The 19,248-nt window shown below is 39.5% G+C and overlaps 1 protein-coding gene across 8 annotated transcripts in view; it reads right to left on the bottom strand.

Annotated features, from left to right (window-relative positions):
- GPHN (gephyrin) overlaps window positions 1–19,248 on the bottom strand; it is a 546,364-nt gene that overhangs the window by 13,920 nt on the left and 513,196 nt on the right. For all 8 annotated transcript variants that reach the window (XM_068965812.1, XM_068965810.1, XM_068965811.1 and 5 more), the window contains 2 exons: window positions 17,824–17,911; window positions 1,751–1,824 (listed from right to left, as the gene is read on the bottom strand). In XM_068965812.1, the coding sequence (XP_068821913.1) occupies window positions 1,751–1,824; window positions 17,824–17,911 (162 nt within the window). The remainder of the gene's footprint in view (window positions 1–1,750; window positions 1,825–17,823; window positions 17,912–19,248) is intronic.

Here is a 19,248-nt window from a genome sequence, read left to right on the forward strand (position 1 = left end):
GGATGTTCTCTGTATTCTAATCAAATTAGTACTGCCCATGAGGACAGGAATTTTAAAAAGTCTGTGTGTATTCAGAGCATAAAGATATTTGCTTAAGACAAAATATTCTTAGTAAGAATGATCCCAATCCAACAGCTTCAATAGTAAAAAAGGTCCTGTCAGTGGCAGCCATATTGGAGCAACTACAGAAATACAACACTAAGAATTCTGAATTCTATTAGATTGTGGAAAGGCTTTAGGGATTATCTTAACTTGATACTTAAACATAAAGCCCAATCTCTGTCTTAGAACCTACATGAGGTGCCCAATAAATCAGGGAGATCAGAAGGGCTGGCTTGACACTTAAAAAAGGCTTCTTTCTAGAAATTTCTGCCATTTCCTGGCTATTTCTGCTATTACAGCTCACTTGCAATAACTGGTAGGTCCCACCTCTACTCTCAGGGTCCACATGAGCACCCATCAGAGTATAACCCTGAACTAAAGCATCATCACTGTTGTCCCTGATAGCACGGCAGTGTGCTGAAATGCTCACCCACACACTGAGGCCTTTCAACACTGTTTTTATAATGTTTATGTGTCACAGACTTAGAGAGCAGCAGCGGTCTGAACAGACAGGCTATTGCTTAAAGACATGGCCACACATATTTTATCAACACCAATGTTTGCATTCTTTGAGGATTTATAATGGATCACAAAACCTCCAGCCATTCCTCAGGGAGTTATTAATTTTTAGGAGATATGTAAGATCTAGGTATGTGTTTACTTTTCTTTCCTCATTGGAGGTAGTAAGCATTATGAAATACTATTCATGAAGTATTCTTGCAAAGAAAAAAAGTGAATCTGAATCCAATCGAACTTCTAGATCTAACTTCTAGTGGACAGAATATACTGGAGAGAGACAGAAACAAGTCAAACACCACCACAAGGAGGCAATCAGCCAAATCTATTCACAAGGACAAAGGATTCAGTTTTTGCAACAAGTCAATGGCATACCAAAAATGTGGGAGTAGGGGTGGGTATTAAATGTTCTTGTTTAATAGAGAGTCAACAACCAAATACACTGAGTAGACCTAACTCAAACCCTAATTAAAACAAAACACACATAAGAAGGCATATTCCTCCTTGACATTCAGGAGACTTTTCAAATACGATCGGGGAATTAGATGATGTTCAGGTGTTCTTATTTATTTTTTCAGGTGAGATAATACCATTGTGATTACATAAGATAATTCTGCTGTTATTATTAATATTTGAGATGTATACTAAAATGCTATGTCTAGAATTTGTTTTAAAACAATCTAACCCTCTGTCCTCCCAAAAAGGTAAAGGAAGGGATTGATAAAACAATTAAGGAGAAATGTTGACAGTTACTGAAGCTGGGTTATGGGGTATAGTGGGTTTCATTATACTCTCTGCTTTTGTGTATGTTTGAGAATTTTCATACTAAAATGTTTTTAAGTGAGAGAAGGAGCCAAAAAAGAGAAGGAAGGAAATAGACATGGAAATTAAAAGGAGAAAAGGTTTGGAAAGTTGCTTTGCTTCTTTTTAAACCAGATCCAGTGTTTACTAAAGAAGATTAATTCCCATTTCATATAGGATATACACTTTTTCAAAGAACTCTAATACTGTAACATTCCTTTATTAGAATAAATAATCCATAATAGAAAAATGTAGTAGGAAAGCATTTAAAAACTCTGTTAGTCAAAGCAAGCCAAACCAACCCATGTATTAGATAAGATTATTTTCATACCCTGGTTTCATAAAAACCCTGCCAAAATGGATCTGGGCGTGAAGGTCAATGTCCAGCACCTGCTTGAGATAGTCCTGCAAATATGAAAAATAATCACTTCACTTTCAAACATTTCAATATCGGACTTTCAGACTTTAAATGAAAAAAAAAATGTATAAGATTGAAATGAAAAGAAACACCTATTTTAGTGAAGTTGGTTTATGACAACTATTTCTTCATTCCTCATTCATTTATTCATTCAGTAAATATTGATCAAATATAATATATATATGCTGACTATCAATCAATATACAGGGAGATGCAGCCTTGAACAAAAGAGGCAATGTTCCTTCCCTCATAGAAAGAACATTCCAATAGGAGTCGTTAGAGAGTAAACCAAATAACCAGATTAACATATAAATTATTACTTGATAGGCTGTTGTCTCTCTTTTAGGAAGAATTTTGTCTGAGAAAGGATGTTAATAAATATCACTTAAGAAGTTGTGCTTGGGCAGGGAAGCCACATGTATGCATCTCATGCTGTTCTGCTTAATGAGCTTGAACTAACGTGCATTCCTTGAGGAGAGACTTGGACATTTACCCAAGATTCAGTTCAGTCTAGTTCAGTCGCTCAGTCGTGTCCAACTCTGCGACCCCATGAATCACAGCACGCCAGGCCTCCCTGTCTACCACCAACCCCCGGAGTTCACTCAAACTCATGTTCATCGAGTTAGTGATGCCATCCAGCCATCTCATCCTCTGTCGTCCCCTTTTCCTCCTGCCCCCAATCCCTCCTAGCATCAGGGTCTTTTTCAATGAGTCAACTCTTCGCATGAGGTGGCCAAAGTATTGGAGTTTACCCAAGATTACCAAGTCTAAATAAGTCAACTGAAAACTTAGGGAGGGAGCTCTAAACAGAAAGTTAAGGGAGTTTAATTGCTCCAACTTCATATTCTGTGACTACAAACACAACCAACCTAAGGTTATGATCAACCCAGAGCAATCTGACCAAACCTGATCTTCGGAAAGGAAAGGCAACAGTGCCTTGTAGTTGGTTTTGTAAATATAAAGAAAAAAAATAGCAGTTTAAAAAATTTCTCCAAAGTAATGCAACTTCTGTTACTGAGTTTCCTGCTCACTAATTCAAGAGAGTCTAGTATTCTACTAAAATATTAAATATTTCACAAGTTATGAGACACTTTATTTTTAAAAGCTACTTCCTTCTCTCCATCTCTACAGCCTCAGCCAACATCATCTCACCTGAATTACTGAAACACGTCTCTCTGCCAATTCTCCAATTCATTCCCTTGACAGTAGTGAGACAGACAGATCTGATCAAATCACTGTATAACACTTCAATAACTCCATGCTCTCCAGAAATAAGTTTCATCTTTTAAATGATCACAGCTAGGATTCTTGTATTGATATTTTCTAGCCTTCTTTTGCCAATCATTGCTCTTATCAGGCAATCCATTTCCCACCAGCCCCATTCTTCTTCTTCACTCTCTCTCAACATTCCTACAAGTCAATATTGCTGTCAGTTTTCACATTTTCTTGCCTCAAATAGAAAAGCAGAGACATTGCTTTGTCAACAAAGGTCCATCTAGTCAAGGCTATGGTTTTTCCAGTAGTCATGAATGGATGTGAGAGTTGGACTATAAAGAAAGCCGAGCGCCGAAGAATTGATGCTTTTGAACTGCGGTGTTGGAGAAGACTTTTGAGAGTCCCTTGGACTGCAAGGAGATCCAACCAGTCCATCCTAAAGGAGATCGGTCCTGGGTATTCACTGGTAGGACTGATGCTGAAGCTGAAACTCCAATACTTTGGCCACCTCATGCGAAGAGCTGACTCATTTGAAAAGACCCTGATGCTGGGAAAGGATGAGGGTAGAAGGAAAAGGGGATGACAGAGGATGAGATAGTTGGATGACATCACCAACTCAATGGACATGGGTTTGCGTGGACTCTGGGAGTTGGTGCATGCCAGGGAGGCCTGGCATGCTGTGGTTCATGGGGTCACGAAGAGTTGGGCACGACTGAGTGACCGAACTGAACTGCCTTAAATCTCTGAAATTATTCTGCTTTTGTCTGGATTACTCTTTTTTTCTGCTCTTCTCTCTATTCTCAATCTCAAGTCTCCCCTGAATCCCCAGGGCTGGACAGTAGATTTATTACTGATTCATGATTATTTTTAGACTCTATTATTAGATGAAATAATTTAGAATTTTCTTGACGAACTGATCCATGTAAATACAGGAACAGGAAATGTCCCTCCTCTTAATATCTAGTAATCCTTTTTACCTTAATTTTCTCTGATATCAAGACAGCCAACTAGCTGTTCTTTAACTTTTTTCTCATTTTTTACTTTCAAGTAGCTGTGTCCTTATATTTAAGGTGGGTCTCTTACAAGCATCATTCAATTTGTTGTTTTTTAAAATCTAAAATGACAATTTTTAATTGGAGGACTCAGTCCACTTACACTTAATATAATTACTGCTATATATTTTAAATTTTATCTATTTGTTTTTATTTTTGGCTGTGCTGCATCTCTGTTGCAATGCCTGGGCTCTCTAGTTGTGGTGCATAGGCTGAGTAGTTGCCAGGTGTGGGCTTCATTCCTCTGCAGCATGGGGAATCTTAGCTCCCCCACCAGGGACTGATCCCACATCCCCTACATTGCACAGCAGATTCTTAACCACTGGCCCATCAGGAAGTCCTTCATTACTGTTATATTTGGATTTAAAACTATTGGCCTCCTATTTGTTAGGTATTTGTCACTTCTGTTTTTATTTCCTTTTTTCTCCCTTCATGTCTTCCTTTGATTTACCAAAATTTTTTGTTTTTTAATTTTCTTTCTCTTCTATTTGCTTATTAGTTACACATTCTCTTATTGGTTGCTTTAGAGATTACAAAATGCATTCTTAACTTACTACAGTCCATTATAATCTGGTATTTTCATCATTTCCCCCAAATGTAAGAACTTTAAAACATGTTAATTCTATTTATTCCTCTTTGCTTTTTGTGCTATTCTGTAGCATATATTTTATATACATTATAAATATGAATGTGTGTATATATAACTATTATATAGACAACATATACTCTATATTTAATATATATTTATATCGGCCGGCGCACTAAGCGCAGGCGGCTGCGACCAGCTGGGGCACTAAGCGCGGCCCGAGGAGCTACCCCACGTCCGAGGTCAGGGGCAGAAGCGAGAGTACCAGGCTGCGATGGCGCAGGAGCAGCCGAGAGGAGCTACCCAGCGTCCGAGGTCAGGTGCGGCGCCCAAAAGGAGCCACTTGGCGCCCGAGGCCAGGGGCAGCGGCCAGGAGGAGCAAACCCCATGCCCAAGAAGCGGTGGCTGCCTGGGCGCAGGAGGGCCTAGAGGAGCCATCCCACGTTGAAGGTCAGGAAGGGCGGTGGTGAGGAGACACCCCTCATCCAAGATAAGGAGCGGCGGCTGCACTTTGCTGGAGCAGCCATGAAGAGATAACCGTCGCCCAAGGTAAGAGAAACCCAAGTAAGATGGTGTGTGTGTTAGTCTCTCAGTCGTGCCAACTCTTTGCGACCCCATGGACTGCAATCCAGCAGGTTCCTATATCCATGAGATTTTCCAGGCAAGGATACTGGAGTGGGCTGCTATTTCCTTCTCCAGGGGATCTTCCCAATCCAGGGATCGAAGCGGGGTCTCTTGCACTGCAGGCAAATTCTTTACCAACTGAGCTACAAGGGAAGCCCTAAGTAAGATGGTAAGTGTTGCAAGAGGGCATCAGAGGGCAGACACACTGAAACCATGCTCACAGAAAACTAGTCAATCTAATCACACTAGGACCACAGCCTTGTCTAACTCAATGAACTAAGCTATGCCTGTGGGGTAACCCAAGACGGGCGGGTCATGGTGGAGAGGTCTGATAGATTGTGGTTCACAGGAGAAGGGAATGGCAAACCACTTCAGTATTCTTGCCTTGAGAACCCCATGAACAGCATGAAAAGGCAAAATGATAGGATACTGAAAGAGGAACTCCCCAGGTCAGTAGGTGCCCAATACTCTGTTGGAGATCAGTGGAGAAATAACTCTAAAAGAATGAAGGGATGGAGCCAAAGCGAAAACAATACCCAGCTGTGGATGTGACTGGTGATAGAAGCAAGGTCCAATGCTGTAAAGAGCAATATTGCATAGGAGCCTGGAATGTCAGGTCCATGAATCAAGGCAAATTGGAAGTGGTCAAACAAGAGATGGCAAGAGTGAACGTTGACATTCTAGGAATCAGCGAACTACAATGGACTGGAATGGGTGAATTTAACTCAGATGACCATTATATCTACTACTACGGGCAGGAATCCCTCAGAAGAAATGGAGTAGCCATCGTGGTCAACAAAAGAGTCCGAAATGCAGTACTTGGATGCAATCTCAAAAATGACACAATGATCTCTGTTCGTCTCCAAGGCAAACCATTCAACATCATGGTAATCCAAGTCTATGCCCCAACTAGTAACACTGAAGAAGCTGAAGTTGAACGGTTCTATGAAGACCTACAAGACCTTTTAGAACTAATACCCAAAAAAGATGTCCTTTTCATTATAGGAGACTGGAATGCAAAAGTAGGAAGTCAAGAAACACTTGGAGTAACAGGCAAATTTGGCTGTGGAATGCAGAATGAAGCAGGGCAAAGACTAATAGAGTTTTGCCAAGAAAATGCAAACACCCTCTTCCAACAAGAGGGTCATAGCAAACACCCTCTTCCAACAACACAAGAGAAGACTCTACACATGGACATCACCAGATGGTCAACACCAAAATCAGACTGATTATATTCTTTGCAGCCAAAGATGGAGAAGCTTTATACAGTCAACAAAAACAAGACCAGGAGCTGACTGTGGCTCAGATCATGAACTCCTTATTACCAAATTCAGACTTAAATTGAAGAACGTAGGGAAAACCACTAGACCATTCAGGTATGACCTAAATCAAATCCGTTATGATTATACAGTGGAAGTGAGAAATAGATTTAAGGGCCTAGATCTGATAGACAGAGTGCCTGATGAACTATGGAATGAGGTTCGTGACATTGTACAGGAGACAGGGAGCAAGACCATCCCCATGGAAAAGAAATGCAAAAAAGCAAAATGGCTGTCTGGGGAGGCCTTACAAATAGCTGTGAAAAGAGAAGCAAAAAGTAAAGGAGAAAAGGAAAGATATACCCATCTGAATGCAGAGTTCCAAAGAATAGCAAGAAGAGATAAAGCCTTCTTCAGCGATCAATGCAAAGAAATAGAGGAAAACAACAGAATGGAAAGACTAGAGATCTCTTCAAGAAAATTAGAGATACCAAGGGAATATTTCATGCAAAGATGGGCTTGATAAAGGACAGAAATGGTATGGACCTAACAGAAGCAGAAGATATTAAGAAGAGGTGGCAAGAATACACAGAAGAACTGTACAAAAAAGATCTTCACGACCCGGATAATCACGATGGTGTGATCACTAATCTAGAGCCAGACATCTTGGAATGTGAAGTCAAGTGGGCCTTAGAAAGCACCACTACGAACAAAGCTAGTGGAGGTGATGGAATTCCAGTTGAGCTGTTTCAAATCCTCAAAGATGATCCTGTGAAAGTGCTGCACTCAATATGCCAGCAAATTTGGAAAACTCAGCAGTGGCCACAGGACTGGAAAAGGTCAGTTTTCATTCCAATCCCAAAGAAAGGCAATGCCAAAGAATGCTCAAACTACCACACAATTGTACTCATCTCACACGCTAGTAAAGTAATGCTCAAAATTCTCCAAGCCAGGCTTCAGCAATATGTGAACCGTGAACTCCCTGATGTTCAAGCTGGTTTTAGAAAAGGCAGAGGAACCAGAGATCAAATTGCCAACATCCGGTGGATCATGGAAAAAGCAAGAGAGTTCCAGAAAAACATCTGCTTCTACTTTATTGACTATGCCATAGCCTTTGACTGTGTGGATCACAATCAACTGTGGAAAATTCTGAAAGAGATGGGCATACCAGACCACCTGACCTGCCTCCTGAGAAATCTGTATGCAGGTCAGGAAGCAACAGTTAGAACTGGACATGGAACAACAGACTGGTTCCAAATAGGAAAAGGAGTACATCAAGGCTGTCACCCTGCTTATTTAACCTATATGCAGAGTACATCATGAGAAACGCTGGGCTGGAAGAAACACAAGCTGGAATCAAGACTGCTGGGAGAAATATCAATAACCTCAGATAGGCAGATGACACCACCCTTATGGCAGAAAGTGAAGAGGAACTAAAAAGCCTCTTGAGGAAAGTGAAAGAGGAGAGTGAAAAAGTAGGCTTAAAGCTCAACATTCAGAAAACGAAGATCATGGCATCTGGTCCTATCACTTCATGGGAAATAGATGGGGAAACAGTGGAAACAGTGTCAGACTTTATTTTGGGGGGCTCCAAAATCACTGCAGATGGTGACTGCAGCCATGAAATTAAAAGACGCTTACTCCTTGGAAGAAAAGTTATGACCAAGCTAGATAGCATATTGAAAAGCAGAGACATTACTTTGCCGACTAAGGTCTGTCTAGTCAAGGCTATGGTTTTTCCAGTAGCCATGTATGGATGTGAGAGTTGGACTATGAAGAAGGCTGAGCGCCGAAGAATTGATGCTTTTGAACTGTGGTGTTGAAGAAGACTCTTGAGAGTCCCTTGGACTGCAAGGAGATCCAACCAGTCCATTCTGAAGGAGATCAACCCTGGGATTTCTTTGGAAGGAATGATACTAAAGCTGAAGCTCCAGTACTTTGGCCACCTCATGCGAAGAGCTGACTCATTGGAAAAGACTCTGATGCTGGGAGGGATTGGGGGCAGGAGGAGAAGGGGACGACAGAGGATGAGATGGCTGGATGGCATCATGGACTCGATGGACATGAGTCTGAGTGAACTCCAGGAGTTGGTGATGGACAGGGAGGCCTGGCGTGCTGCGATTCATGGGGTCGCAAAGAGCCGGACACGACTGAGTGACTGAACTGAACTGAACTGAAACCTCAAGACGTTATTTCATATAATCAACAATTCATTTACATTTACCTCCATATTAACCCTTTCCTGTGTCCTCTAGTTCTTTCTGGCATTTTCATGCTTCCATAATCTTTCTTTCACATAGCTTTCATAGTTGTTCTTGGTGGGAGAGTTGGTCCAAATAAGCCACTCCATCATAGTAAAGGCAGAAATCTCCAGGCCTTTCTTTTCTGCTCTTGTAGTACTGAGTCTTCTTGACACCACACACTTAGGTACTATGGCAATTGCCTGATAACTATCTGTATTCTTTACTGTACTATATAGTTTGTGAGAACAGGGACCCTGTAAATGTATTTATAATGAGTCCATAGTGACACACACATGCCTTTCATTCATCCATTTGTTAGTTCAAGAAATATTTCTGAGTGCCCACCATGTATCTATTTCTGCTTTATTGACTATGCCAAAGCCTTTGACTGTGGATCACAATAAACTGGAAAATTCTGAAAGAGATGGGCATACCAGACCACCTAACCTGCCTCTTAAGAAACCTATATGCAGGTCAGGAAGCAACAGTCAGAACTGGACATGGAACAACAGACTGGTTCCAAATAGGAAAAGGAGTATGTCAAGGCTGTATATTGTCACCCTGCTTATTTAACTTCTATGCAGAGTTACATCATGAGAAACGCTGGGCTGGAGGGAGCACAAGCTGGAATCAAGATTGCTGGGAGAAATATCAATAACCTCAGATATGCAGATGACACCACCCTTCTGGAAGAAAGTGAGGAAGAACTAAAGAGCCTCTTGATGAAAGTGAAAGAGGAGAGTGAAAAAGTAGGCTTAAAGTTCAACATTCAGAAAACTAAGATCATGGCACCGGGTCCCATCACTTTGTGGCATATAGATGGGGAAACAGTAGGAACAGTGGCTGCCTTTATTTTTCTGGGCTCCAAACTCACTGTAGATGGTGATTACAGCCATGAAATTAAAAGACGCTTACTCCCTGGAAGGAAAGTTATGACCAACCAAGACAGCAAATTCAAAAGCAGAGACATTACTTTTCCAACAAAGGTCCAAATAGTCAAGGCTATGGTTTTTCCAGTGGTCATGTATGGATGTGAGAGTTGGACTATAAAGAAAGCTGAGCACTGAAGAATTGATGCTTTTGAACTGTGGTGCTGGAGAAGACTCTTGAGAGTCCATTGGACTGCAAGGAGATTCAACCAGTCCATCCTAAAGGATATCAGTCCTGGGTGTTCATTGGAAGGACTGATGTTGAAACTGAAACTCCAGTACTTTGGCCACCTGATGCAGAGAGCTGACTCATTTGAAAAGATCCTGATGCTGGGAAAGATTGAGGGCAGGATGAGAAGGGGATGACAGAGGATGAGATGGTTGGATGGCATCATCGAATTGATGGACATGGGTTTGGGTGGACTCCGGGAGTTGGTGATGGACAGGGAGGCCTGGCGTGCTGTGGTTCATGGGGTCACAAAGAGTCAGACATGACTGAATGACTGAAGTGAACTGAACTATGTATCAGGAATTCTATTTCTTGTTAGAGACTCACTAGTAAACCAGACAGACAAGGTCCCTGGCACAAAGATGTCCTGTTATAGTTTACTGGTGGGTGAGACAGCCTAAAATAAGCAAACCAGTGTGGAATATACTCTGAAGGAAAAAAGCAGGTGCTAGGATAGAGAACAATGGTGTGAAGTGGAGAATAAGGAAAGACTGCTTTAAAACAGGTGGTGAGGATGAGGAGGATTCAGTCATGTGAGGTGTGGAGGGACAAGAATTCCAGGCAGAGAAAAGTATATACAAAAGCTTCTAGAGCAGTAAAGAGTGTGTCTAGAACTGAAAAGACAGTGGAAGGTAGTGAATGAGCAGGGGAAAGGCATAAGGGAAGGTGAAGAGACAGGCAGAGGCCATTCATGCAGGGCTCTCTAAGGATAATGATACAGAGTTTGGAAAGCGTATACACTCATTACATATTTGTTAGATGAATGAGAGTATTTTATTTTTCTTGAAAAAAAATCATCTTTGTTGTAAAAAATGCTCCTTTTCTTTTTTGAACATGAAGAAATGCTTCATGTTTCTTGTGACAGAAAGCTTGTACCAGATGTAGCAATAAAGGCTGAGAATCATCATTGCTCTTGTTTTTTCTATCTCCAGAAACAGCAAGGATCTCTGATGTTCTGAGAACTAGATCCAGATATGAAGAAGAAACATGAATCAATGAAAGAGACTGGTCTTTCATTCAATTTAAGCAAGAAAAAACAATGTCAGAAAAATTGTGAACAACTTTGAAATGGGTAAAAAAGATTATCTGATGTCCAAATAAACTTCTGGGTTATTTGTGCCTTTCGCTATCTTTGAGCTATTCTACAAAAATTAATCTGCAGAAAAATAATAGTGAACATGATTAGTATCCAAAGAAATAAAAATCAATTCTGTCAGTAGAGTTGTAATTGACTATTCTCCTCCAGATATAGAGCAACTTTACATCTATTAGAAAACTGATTTCAGCATTTTGGACCACCTATCTGTGTCTGTGCTTTTTGAATTCTTAGAACCAGTTGTAATATCTTACTAGTTCCTTCACTAATTAATGAGTTAAATAAAATCTTTGACACATGTTAATTTTATAAAATAAAATATATGAGATTCATGATTTTATCTTTCGATTCTGAAGGATCCACAGAGACGCCATATTGATTTATCTAACAAAGCCAAGTAAAGTCGATTGTCAGAAAAGTGTTACTTTATGGGTGGTTTAAACCTGGATACATTTTTCCTTGGTTTCTACAGTGAATGCCAAGCAGCAATGAAACTTGAAAACTGCTAAATGTTGGTTTCTCTATTTTTGCCTCCTCTATTAATTTTGGTTCTATTTCTGTTTCTGTGCATGGTCATTAAGGTAATCCCCTTATAGCAGCAGTGATTGAGAATTTGGTTTTATGATCTCACCATTTGGTGACTCCTATAAATGGATGATTGAAATCTATTCTCTGTTGGGTAAGAGAAGACAGAGAATCTGGTCTGTTGGTTTTGTGAGTTTATTTGTCTTAATGTCATTTTGAACCAAAATCAATGAAGAATTTTTCCTTCCTCTGGGAAGGAAAACAGTTCTTTATTTGTAGACTGAGTAGTTTTTTGTTTGTTTCTGTGTTTACTCTTCCCGTGCCATTGAAATTGTAGAGATGAAGCTATATATTCTTTATGTGGTTGTGTGACTATGTGTCTGCTCCAGAAAGCCATTTATCTTGCTTTGAGAGTGTGAAATGTTTTCCTACTTCTGGAGGATATTCATAAATTATATGACCGTAAGACCACCATCCAGAGTGGGCCTTTCTCAGGGCACACTGCAGATTCAGGGTGTCCCCTACCCTGTCTCTGCCCCTGGTGGGAGCAACACAAAAACCTCTCATTCCCAACTCTGGTTTCACCAGGACTTGGAGAGAAGAGCCCTGACCACAGGCCCACAATAAACTTTGCTTTGCCAATACACCAAAATACTTATATTGTCTCTTAAATTAAAGGTGCTCTATTCTGATTGATTTAGAGAGATTAAGTACTTACATAAATCGAATATTCCTAAAATTCACAGATAATAAGAAAATTTATCTTATAATATTTTAAATATGCTACGCTAAGAAAATATTCTTCTTACAATTTCAAGAATCAAAGTTCACACAGTTAAGGTAAATCTTTGGCAAATGAGACTAGCTTATTATTTTGGTTAATAGGTAAATCCAGCCATGCTCTTTATCTTATTTATCAGTGTTAAGTAGGCAAATGCATTTTATTTTGCCCGGGTTTGTTTTTTCCTAAATTATATAGATTAATTCATCAAAGAAGCTAATGCTATTCTTATATAATACTTAAGATTGTAAAAAATCTAAAATTTGGTTCAATGAAATTGAATCATTATTCTGACAAACTTTTAATTCCAATAGTAATTATGTTTGTAGAATGTCAGCTTGAAAAAATAATTTTCAAGACCTTTAAGTAATTTAAAATATTGAAGTTATTAAATTGGTTAATTAATGAACAATTATGGGAAACCTAGATGATTTCCAAGTAAGACAGAACACTGGATCACTGTTTACTAAACATAACTTTAAGCTAATGTACTTTGCCTATTATTTTGATATGTCATAGGGAGGATATATCTTTGGGTTATGTTAATGAATATGTTTTCATTTTTGCTCCATTAAGAAGGTAAAAATGGGGATGAGTCTACTCTACAAAGCTGTATTCTGTGTGTATATGAACTTAGCTAGTCTGCTAAAATGCTTACATATGAGTTGTCAATTATCTATGTCCCCTCGTTTTCACCATGAGATAGACATTAGTTTTTTTCTTAAATATTGGAGTAATAATGACAGACAAGTATAATTATACATATTCTTTCATTTAAAAAAATTAAAAACATACAGTATTCAAAACATTTGGTCTCAGGACCCTTTATATTCTCTTAAATTAAAATCCATTAAGGATCCTTGAGCTTTTATTTATGTGGCTTATGTCTATCAATGTTTACTGTGTTAGAAATTAAAACTAAGAAGTTAAAAGTATTTATTTGTTGGTTCATCTGGAAATAGCAATGATGAACTACTTCATGTTAATGTAAGTAATTTATTGTTTATGCATTTTATAATTAAAAACTCTCTTTAATGTTCAGCTTAAGAGAAATCAGGTAGATTCTCTTCTTTGCTTCAGTATTCAGTCTGATGAGATCATACATCTTCCAACATTGGAAAACTTGCTATTCACTCATGAAAGAAGGAAAATAAAAATGTCAGATAAAGACTTAGTTTTATTATGAGGATAGTTTTAACCTTGCAGACCTGCTTAAAGAATCTCAAGGACACTCTTGGATCTGCGGACCACTCTTAGTTCTAAAGTAAAGTGTCAGGTTGTTCCAAAACATTTTAAAAAAGCATAATAAAGGATAAAACTCTGAAAGTGACTTTGATTTGCCTTGGTTTATAATACCTATGTTTGAAATGAAGCTGAGATATATATTAAAATTTTAGTAAGTTCACTCAGTTTTGATGAGCTTACCTCTTGGGTTTACTGACCAATGCTTTCCGTATGATATGTAGTGTTTTCTTTTCGTGTAATCTGCCTTTTTGTGCTTTTTGTTTACTTTATTTTCTTTGATTATTTAAGGAAATAAAACAGCATAGCAAGCAGGTTCTCTATGCTTCTTTTCAAATATTTTATTGTTGCTTTGAAAAATTAGGTAACCAAGAACTGTTTCTTAGATATCCATGATCTTAATCAAGGGCTCATTTTATTTGGACAACTCTTTTGATTTTGCCTTCTAAAGATGAGACCAAAATATAGAAAAAAAAATTGCAGAATATTTTTTAAGCCTAAAACTATGTTTGAAATTTCCTAGAGGGCTCCTAGAAAGTCATGAAGGTTTGTTCTTTTATCTTATAAAAAGAGACATTAGAAATAGGTTTGTTTGATGTTACCATTGTAAGAATTTCATGGAAAGAAAGTTACTGTTACATCTGAGAAGAGAGGCTCACTGTGTGCTAGGTTAGATTCAGGCAGGTAAAATGTCATTAATATAATATTTCAGAAATTATATGCTTTATGGGAAGTGTCTGTCTGGGGATTTGACAATGCTTATACTGTCAATGATGTGTTTTCACCTTCAGGGAAAACACTGACCAAAATTTTTTATGAAATTGTTACATACTGTATCCAAATACAGAGTCTTACTTTAATATCTTTTAATATCTATTTCCTAAGGAAAGTTCCTGTTTCACTTTGATGCTGGCGTAAAGGCACTGCTGTAAGCTATAGTAAATAGTCTGTGTCTAAACAAAGACAGATCCAGAGCACTAGGAAAAAGGACCTTCATAGGAATTTTGAACAATTGATGCTTCAAAGAATAGTCTCTAGTGTATAGACCTCTGAGGTGATACAGCTTAGGTCACTTTTACACAGTACCAGTGGACTGAGTCAGGAAACCCAGGACTCTCTGGAATGGAAGCAGAAGGTGTTAAGAAAGCAGACTGCTAAGCCAAGATCTTGCAGAACAAGAAACATAGGAATAAATGAAATAAGGGAGATAAAAGAATATTTTAACAAATTGTTTGTTTGGAATACTGTTGATTAGTTTTAATATTCTACTGCTATATGGCTCTAGGAGCCATGCTCAAGGTGACCTATATGATTAATTAATACCTTTGGTGCTAAATAATCAGGGCAAACCTATCAGACCAGCCCTTTTTTCTGATCATGTGAGGTGAAGGAGACACTGTTATGAAGAACTCAAAGTGAAAGTCACTCAGTCATGTCCGATTCTTTGCGACCCCATGGACAATATAGTCCATGGAATTCTCCAGGCCAGAATACTGGAGTGGGCAGGCTTTCCCTTCTCCAGGGGATCTTCCCAACCCAGGGATCGAACCCAGGTCTCCCACATTGTAGGTGGATTCTTTACCAGATGAGCCACAAGGGAAGCCCTAGGAAGAATTAAGAGACTTTGAAATAAGAAGAAACAATTACTGGGTGTTCAATCTAGGGTACCCTTAATGGTTATCTATACCTTTCATCATGGCATCTGGTCCCATCAGTTCTTGGGAAATAGATGGGGAAACAGTGGAAACAGTGTCAGACTTTATTTTTTTGGGCTCCAGGATCACTGCAGATGGTGATTGCAGCCATGAAATTAAAAGAAGCTTACTCCTTGGAAGGAAAGTTATGACCAACCTAGATAGCATATTCAAAAGCAGAGACTTTACTCTGCCAACAAAGGTCCATTTAGTCAAGGCTATGGTTTTTCCTGTGGTCATGTATGGATGTGAGAGTTGGACTGTGAAGAAAGCGAGTGCTGAAGAATTGATGCTTCTGAACTGTGGTGTTGGAGAAGACTCGAGAGTCCCTTGGACTGCAAGGAGATCCAACCAGTCCATTCTAAAGGAGATCAGTACTGGGTGTTCTTTTGAAGGAATGATGCTGAAGCTGAAGCTCCAGTACTTTGGCCCCCTCATGCGAAGAGTTGAGGCATTGGAAAGGACTCTGATGCTGAGAGGGATTGGGGGCAGGAGGAGAAGGGGACGACAGAGGATGAGATGGCTGGATGGCATCACCGACTCGATGGACGTTGAGTTTGAGTGAACTCCGGGGGATGGTGATGGACAGGGAGGCCTGGCGTGCTGCAATTCATAGGGTCGCAGAGAGTTGGACATGACTGAGTGACTGAACTGAACTGAACTGAACTGATACCTTTCGTCTTTAAGCTATTTTACAATTCTGTAGGTGGTGGAGAATTTATAGTAATGCATATAATTCCTTAGTTTTTAGGGCAAAAAGCAGATACATAGAAAATGAAAACTTTTTAAAAAGGCTTTCTGGAGGAAGAGGTGGGGCTAGGGAGAGATTTTACAGGAAGCAACTGTGAAGAGTCATTTCTCCTTGGCTGAGAAGAGGTTCGAGGTCTGTGGGTCCCACATGCGGCAGGGGCCCCTTCCCTCTGCTCTAAGGCTTCCAGCCTCCCCCTTGATCTCAGTGCTATAGTATGGCCCCCAAACAGCAAAGACCTGAGATATACAGTAACATGACAAGGACACTCTAGATGTATGCTGTGAAGACTGGTGACCAGATGTGTATCTCCTTCATGTCCTGCTGCCTCTCAAGCCCCTGCCCGTTCTTTGGTATAATTCCTGGAGGCAGTTAATTTTGTAGTGGCTTAAGTAAATTTCCTGCCAATTGCATAGTATCAGTGCTCATAGTAGAATTTAAGTTTAAACCAGTAAATAAATTTCTTGCATACCTGAGTTTCTGTACTTAAAATTCATGTCTGCTACATAATGCTTCTGGATCTTTCTTTGACTTACTTTCCTGTGTTTTCAGTGACTGATTTTCAGACTCAGCCCTTGGGTAAAACAGATGTTCTCTCTCTTATACTTTCCTTCTTTCTGCTACTGAAGTACATGGGAATTCTTTTGAGGACTAGAATTTGCAGGCTGGCAGGAGTTTGCTGCATTGATACTTTATCTCTTTCTTCCTGGTTCTTCTCTCATCTCATTACCCCCTTGAGGAGGTAGGAAGGACAATTATTAGCTCCTGGTGGCTCAGATGGTAAATAGTTAGCCTCCAATGCAGGAGCCCTGGGTTCAAATCCCAGGTCAGGAAGATCCCCGGGAGGAATGGCAATCCACTCTAATATTCTTGCCTAGAGAATTCCACAGACAGAGGAGCCTGGCAAGCTACAGTCCATAGGGTCACAAAGATTCAGGCACGACTGATAACACTATGGAATACTCTGGGATGCCAAGTTCTTAAAATAGTCTTCTTAGTAAATTAAAGGATTATTGTAAGTATCTTACTACACAGACAGTAAAATAAAGAAAACCACTATGCTTTACTATATTGGCTGTTTACCTGTGAGCAAATCCCTAGGATAAATGACATCTTTGTTAGCACTAATAAAGAAGGTGAAGATTGAGTGTTCTGTTCTTACCATAACTGAGCCATAACTGCCAAGCCTATGTTAATTACAAGCTTGCTGCCTCTTCAGAAGTCCTGGAAAAACAAACTTTCGGTCTGCCAAATGGTTACTGTCCCATTATTAAGTTCATTAGCAACCAAGAAAACTTTTACATGAAACACTCTAGAAATAATAAATGTAACACTTAAGTACTCTTAACCTCAGGGTCTGCTCTTATGATGCTCAGAGCCCCTCAGGTAGCTTGATGGTAATGCAAAGTATTTCTTTACAGCTTTGCGACAATGCAGGCCTCAGCCTCTAGGTTTTGTGATCTTGGGAGAAAATGGCAGCAATCTGCTCAAGACCTCTACGAGACTTTGAGGGAAGACTATCCCAGCAATCTGTCTGCTGTGTGGAGAATACCTATTAATATCTATACTTTAACACCTTCACTGCTGGATTTAATTTGAGATGGTAAGCCATCTGACCTATTGTACTGTATCCCTTTTAGAATGCTCAGGAATTTCTGAACCCCTGTGGATTTCCAGCTTCGTGGGGGTCTCGTTATGGATACAAGATGTCTACCAGACCACTGTTAATCAATCTTGTTTCAAGAACCCCATTTTTTTCATACCTTTTCCCCCATGGACACACCCCCTGATGTGATGATGACATCAGCACGACTGATACCCTCATTCAAGGCATTGAGTAAGTCATCTGGGCTGGAAAAAAAAAAAGACAAACAAATTAACACACAAGGAAAGATCTTATATATAGTGCCTGCTGAAGACTAAACCACCTATTCAGTGAGTAGGCATTAACATGAGCACAGCACTAAATTCTGTATGAAGTGGGAATCAAAAAGGTCTCTATGTAGTAGGAGCATAACTTGTGAAGAAAGAAACTTGTAAGTGCAGAAGTAGTGCTTACTGGTACTTTCATGGGCTTTTAGCTCTATATAACAAGGCGGTATAAAAAGGGGACACAGTAAAGTGTAAGTAGGCTGTCTCACCCTCCCAGTTTGCCTAGGAATATCCTGGATTTGGTTTCATGTAACATGAAAGTTACATGTTCTAGGAAATTTCAGGCATACCAGGAAAATTGATCACTCTAGGTGCTAGAGACTTAGGACCCTTTAGAGGGAATATGACTTAATTTGGTTAGGTCTTAAGGAATGGGCTGATTTTTAAGTACAGCATCATTTCGTATTTTATCCAGGAGTGACAGAGGTAAGAAAAGGAACCTGAGGATCGACCCAAGAGGCTCTACAAGTGGCAAAGCTGGGAGGTGCACAGCACAGAGATTAAGAGTGTGAGCTCTGAACTTGGACTGCCTGAGTTTAAATCCTGGTGCTACGACCTGGGAGATGTAGAACTCTGGAAAAGTGATAAGTTGCTTAACCATTCTTTGGCTTGGTTTTCCATCTATAAATTGGGGATACTATAAGGTTGTTATGTGGATTAAGTAACAGTACATATAAGTTTATGGAATAAAACCTGGTACAAAACAAGTTTTCAAGGAAGTTTGGTTGTTGTTGTTGATATTACTGGAAGTACTGAGAGAAGTTATCATACAAACATACCTAACAACCTGGCAGAGTTCAACTTTAGCATATTTGGCAGTTTTTATTTAGGAGAATATCAATGACTAACACAGAAGAATATCATAGATTGGACCTCAAATACATTCATAGAACTATATTTGAAAAGTCCAAATGGCTCAATAACCCAGGCCTGGTTTCAGCCTAAATAGTTCCATTTACTATTAGGTTCTCTTACTGAATCTAGACAGAACTCTCCTGCGCCCCAAGCACTGGTCTGTCCATGAGTATACTGGAGGTTGCTTGGCTTTGGTGAATGAACTCCCAAGAAGACAAAACAATAGTAAAAGCTGAAAAATGGCTGACATGAAGTTCAATCTATAACACAGAGATCCTTTGAATTCATCCAGTTAATTGCCTATGCAGCAAAAAAATACCCAGGCATTTAATGAAGGAAGGATTTATGTGTAAACATTAAAAAAAATAAATAAAACTTTAAAAAAAAATCCCTGAAATGGA

Source organism: Capricornis sumatraensis, chromosome 2 (genome assembly GCF_032405125.1).
Source record: "Capricornis sumatraensis isolate serow.1 chromosome 2, serow.2, whole genome shotgun sequence".
Classification (NCBI taxonomy): domain Eukaryota; kingdom Metazoa; phylum Chordata; class Mammalia; order Artiodactyla; family Bovidae; genus Capricornis; species Capricornis sumatraensis.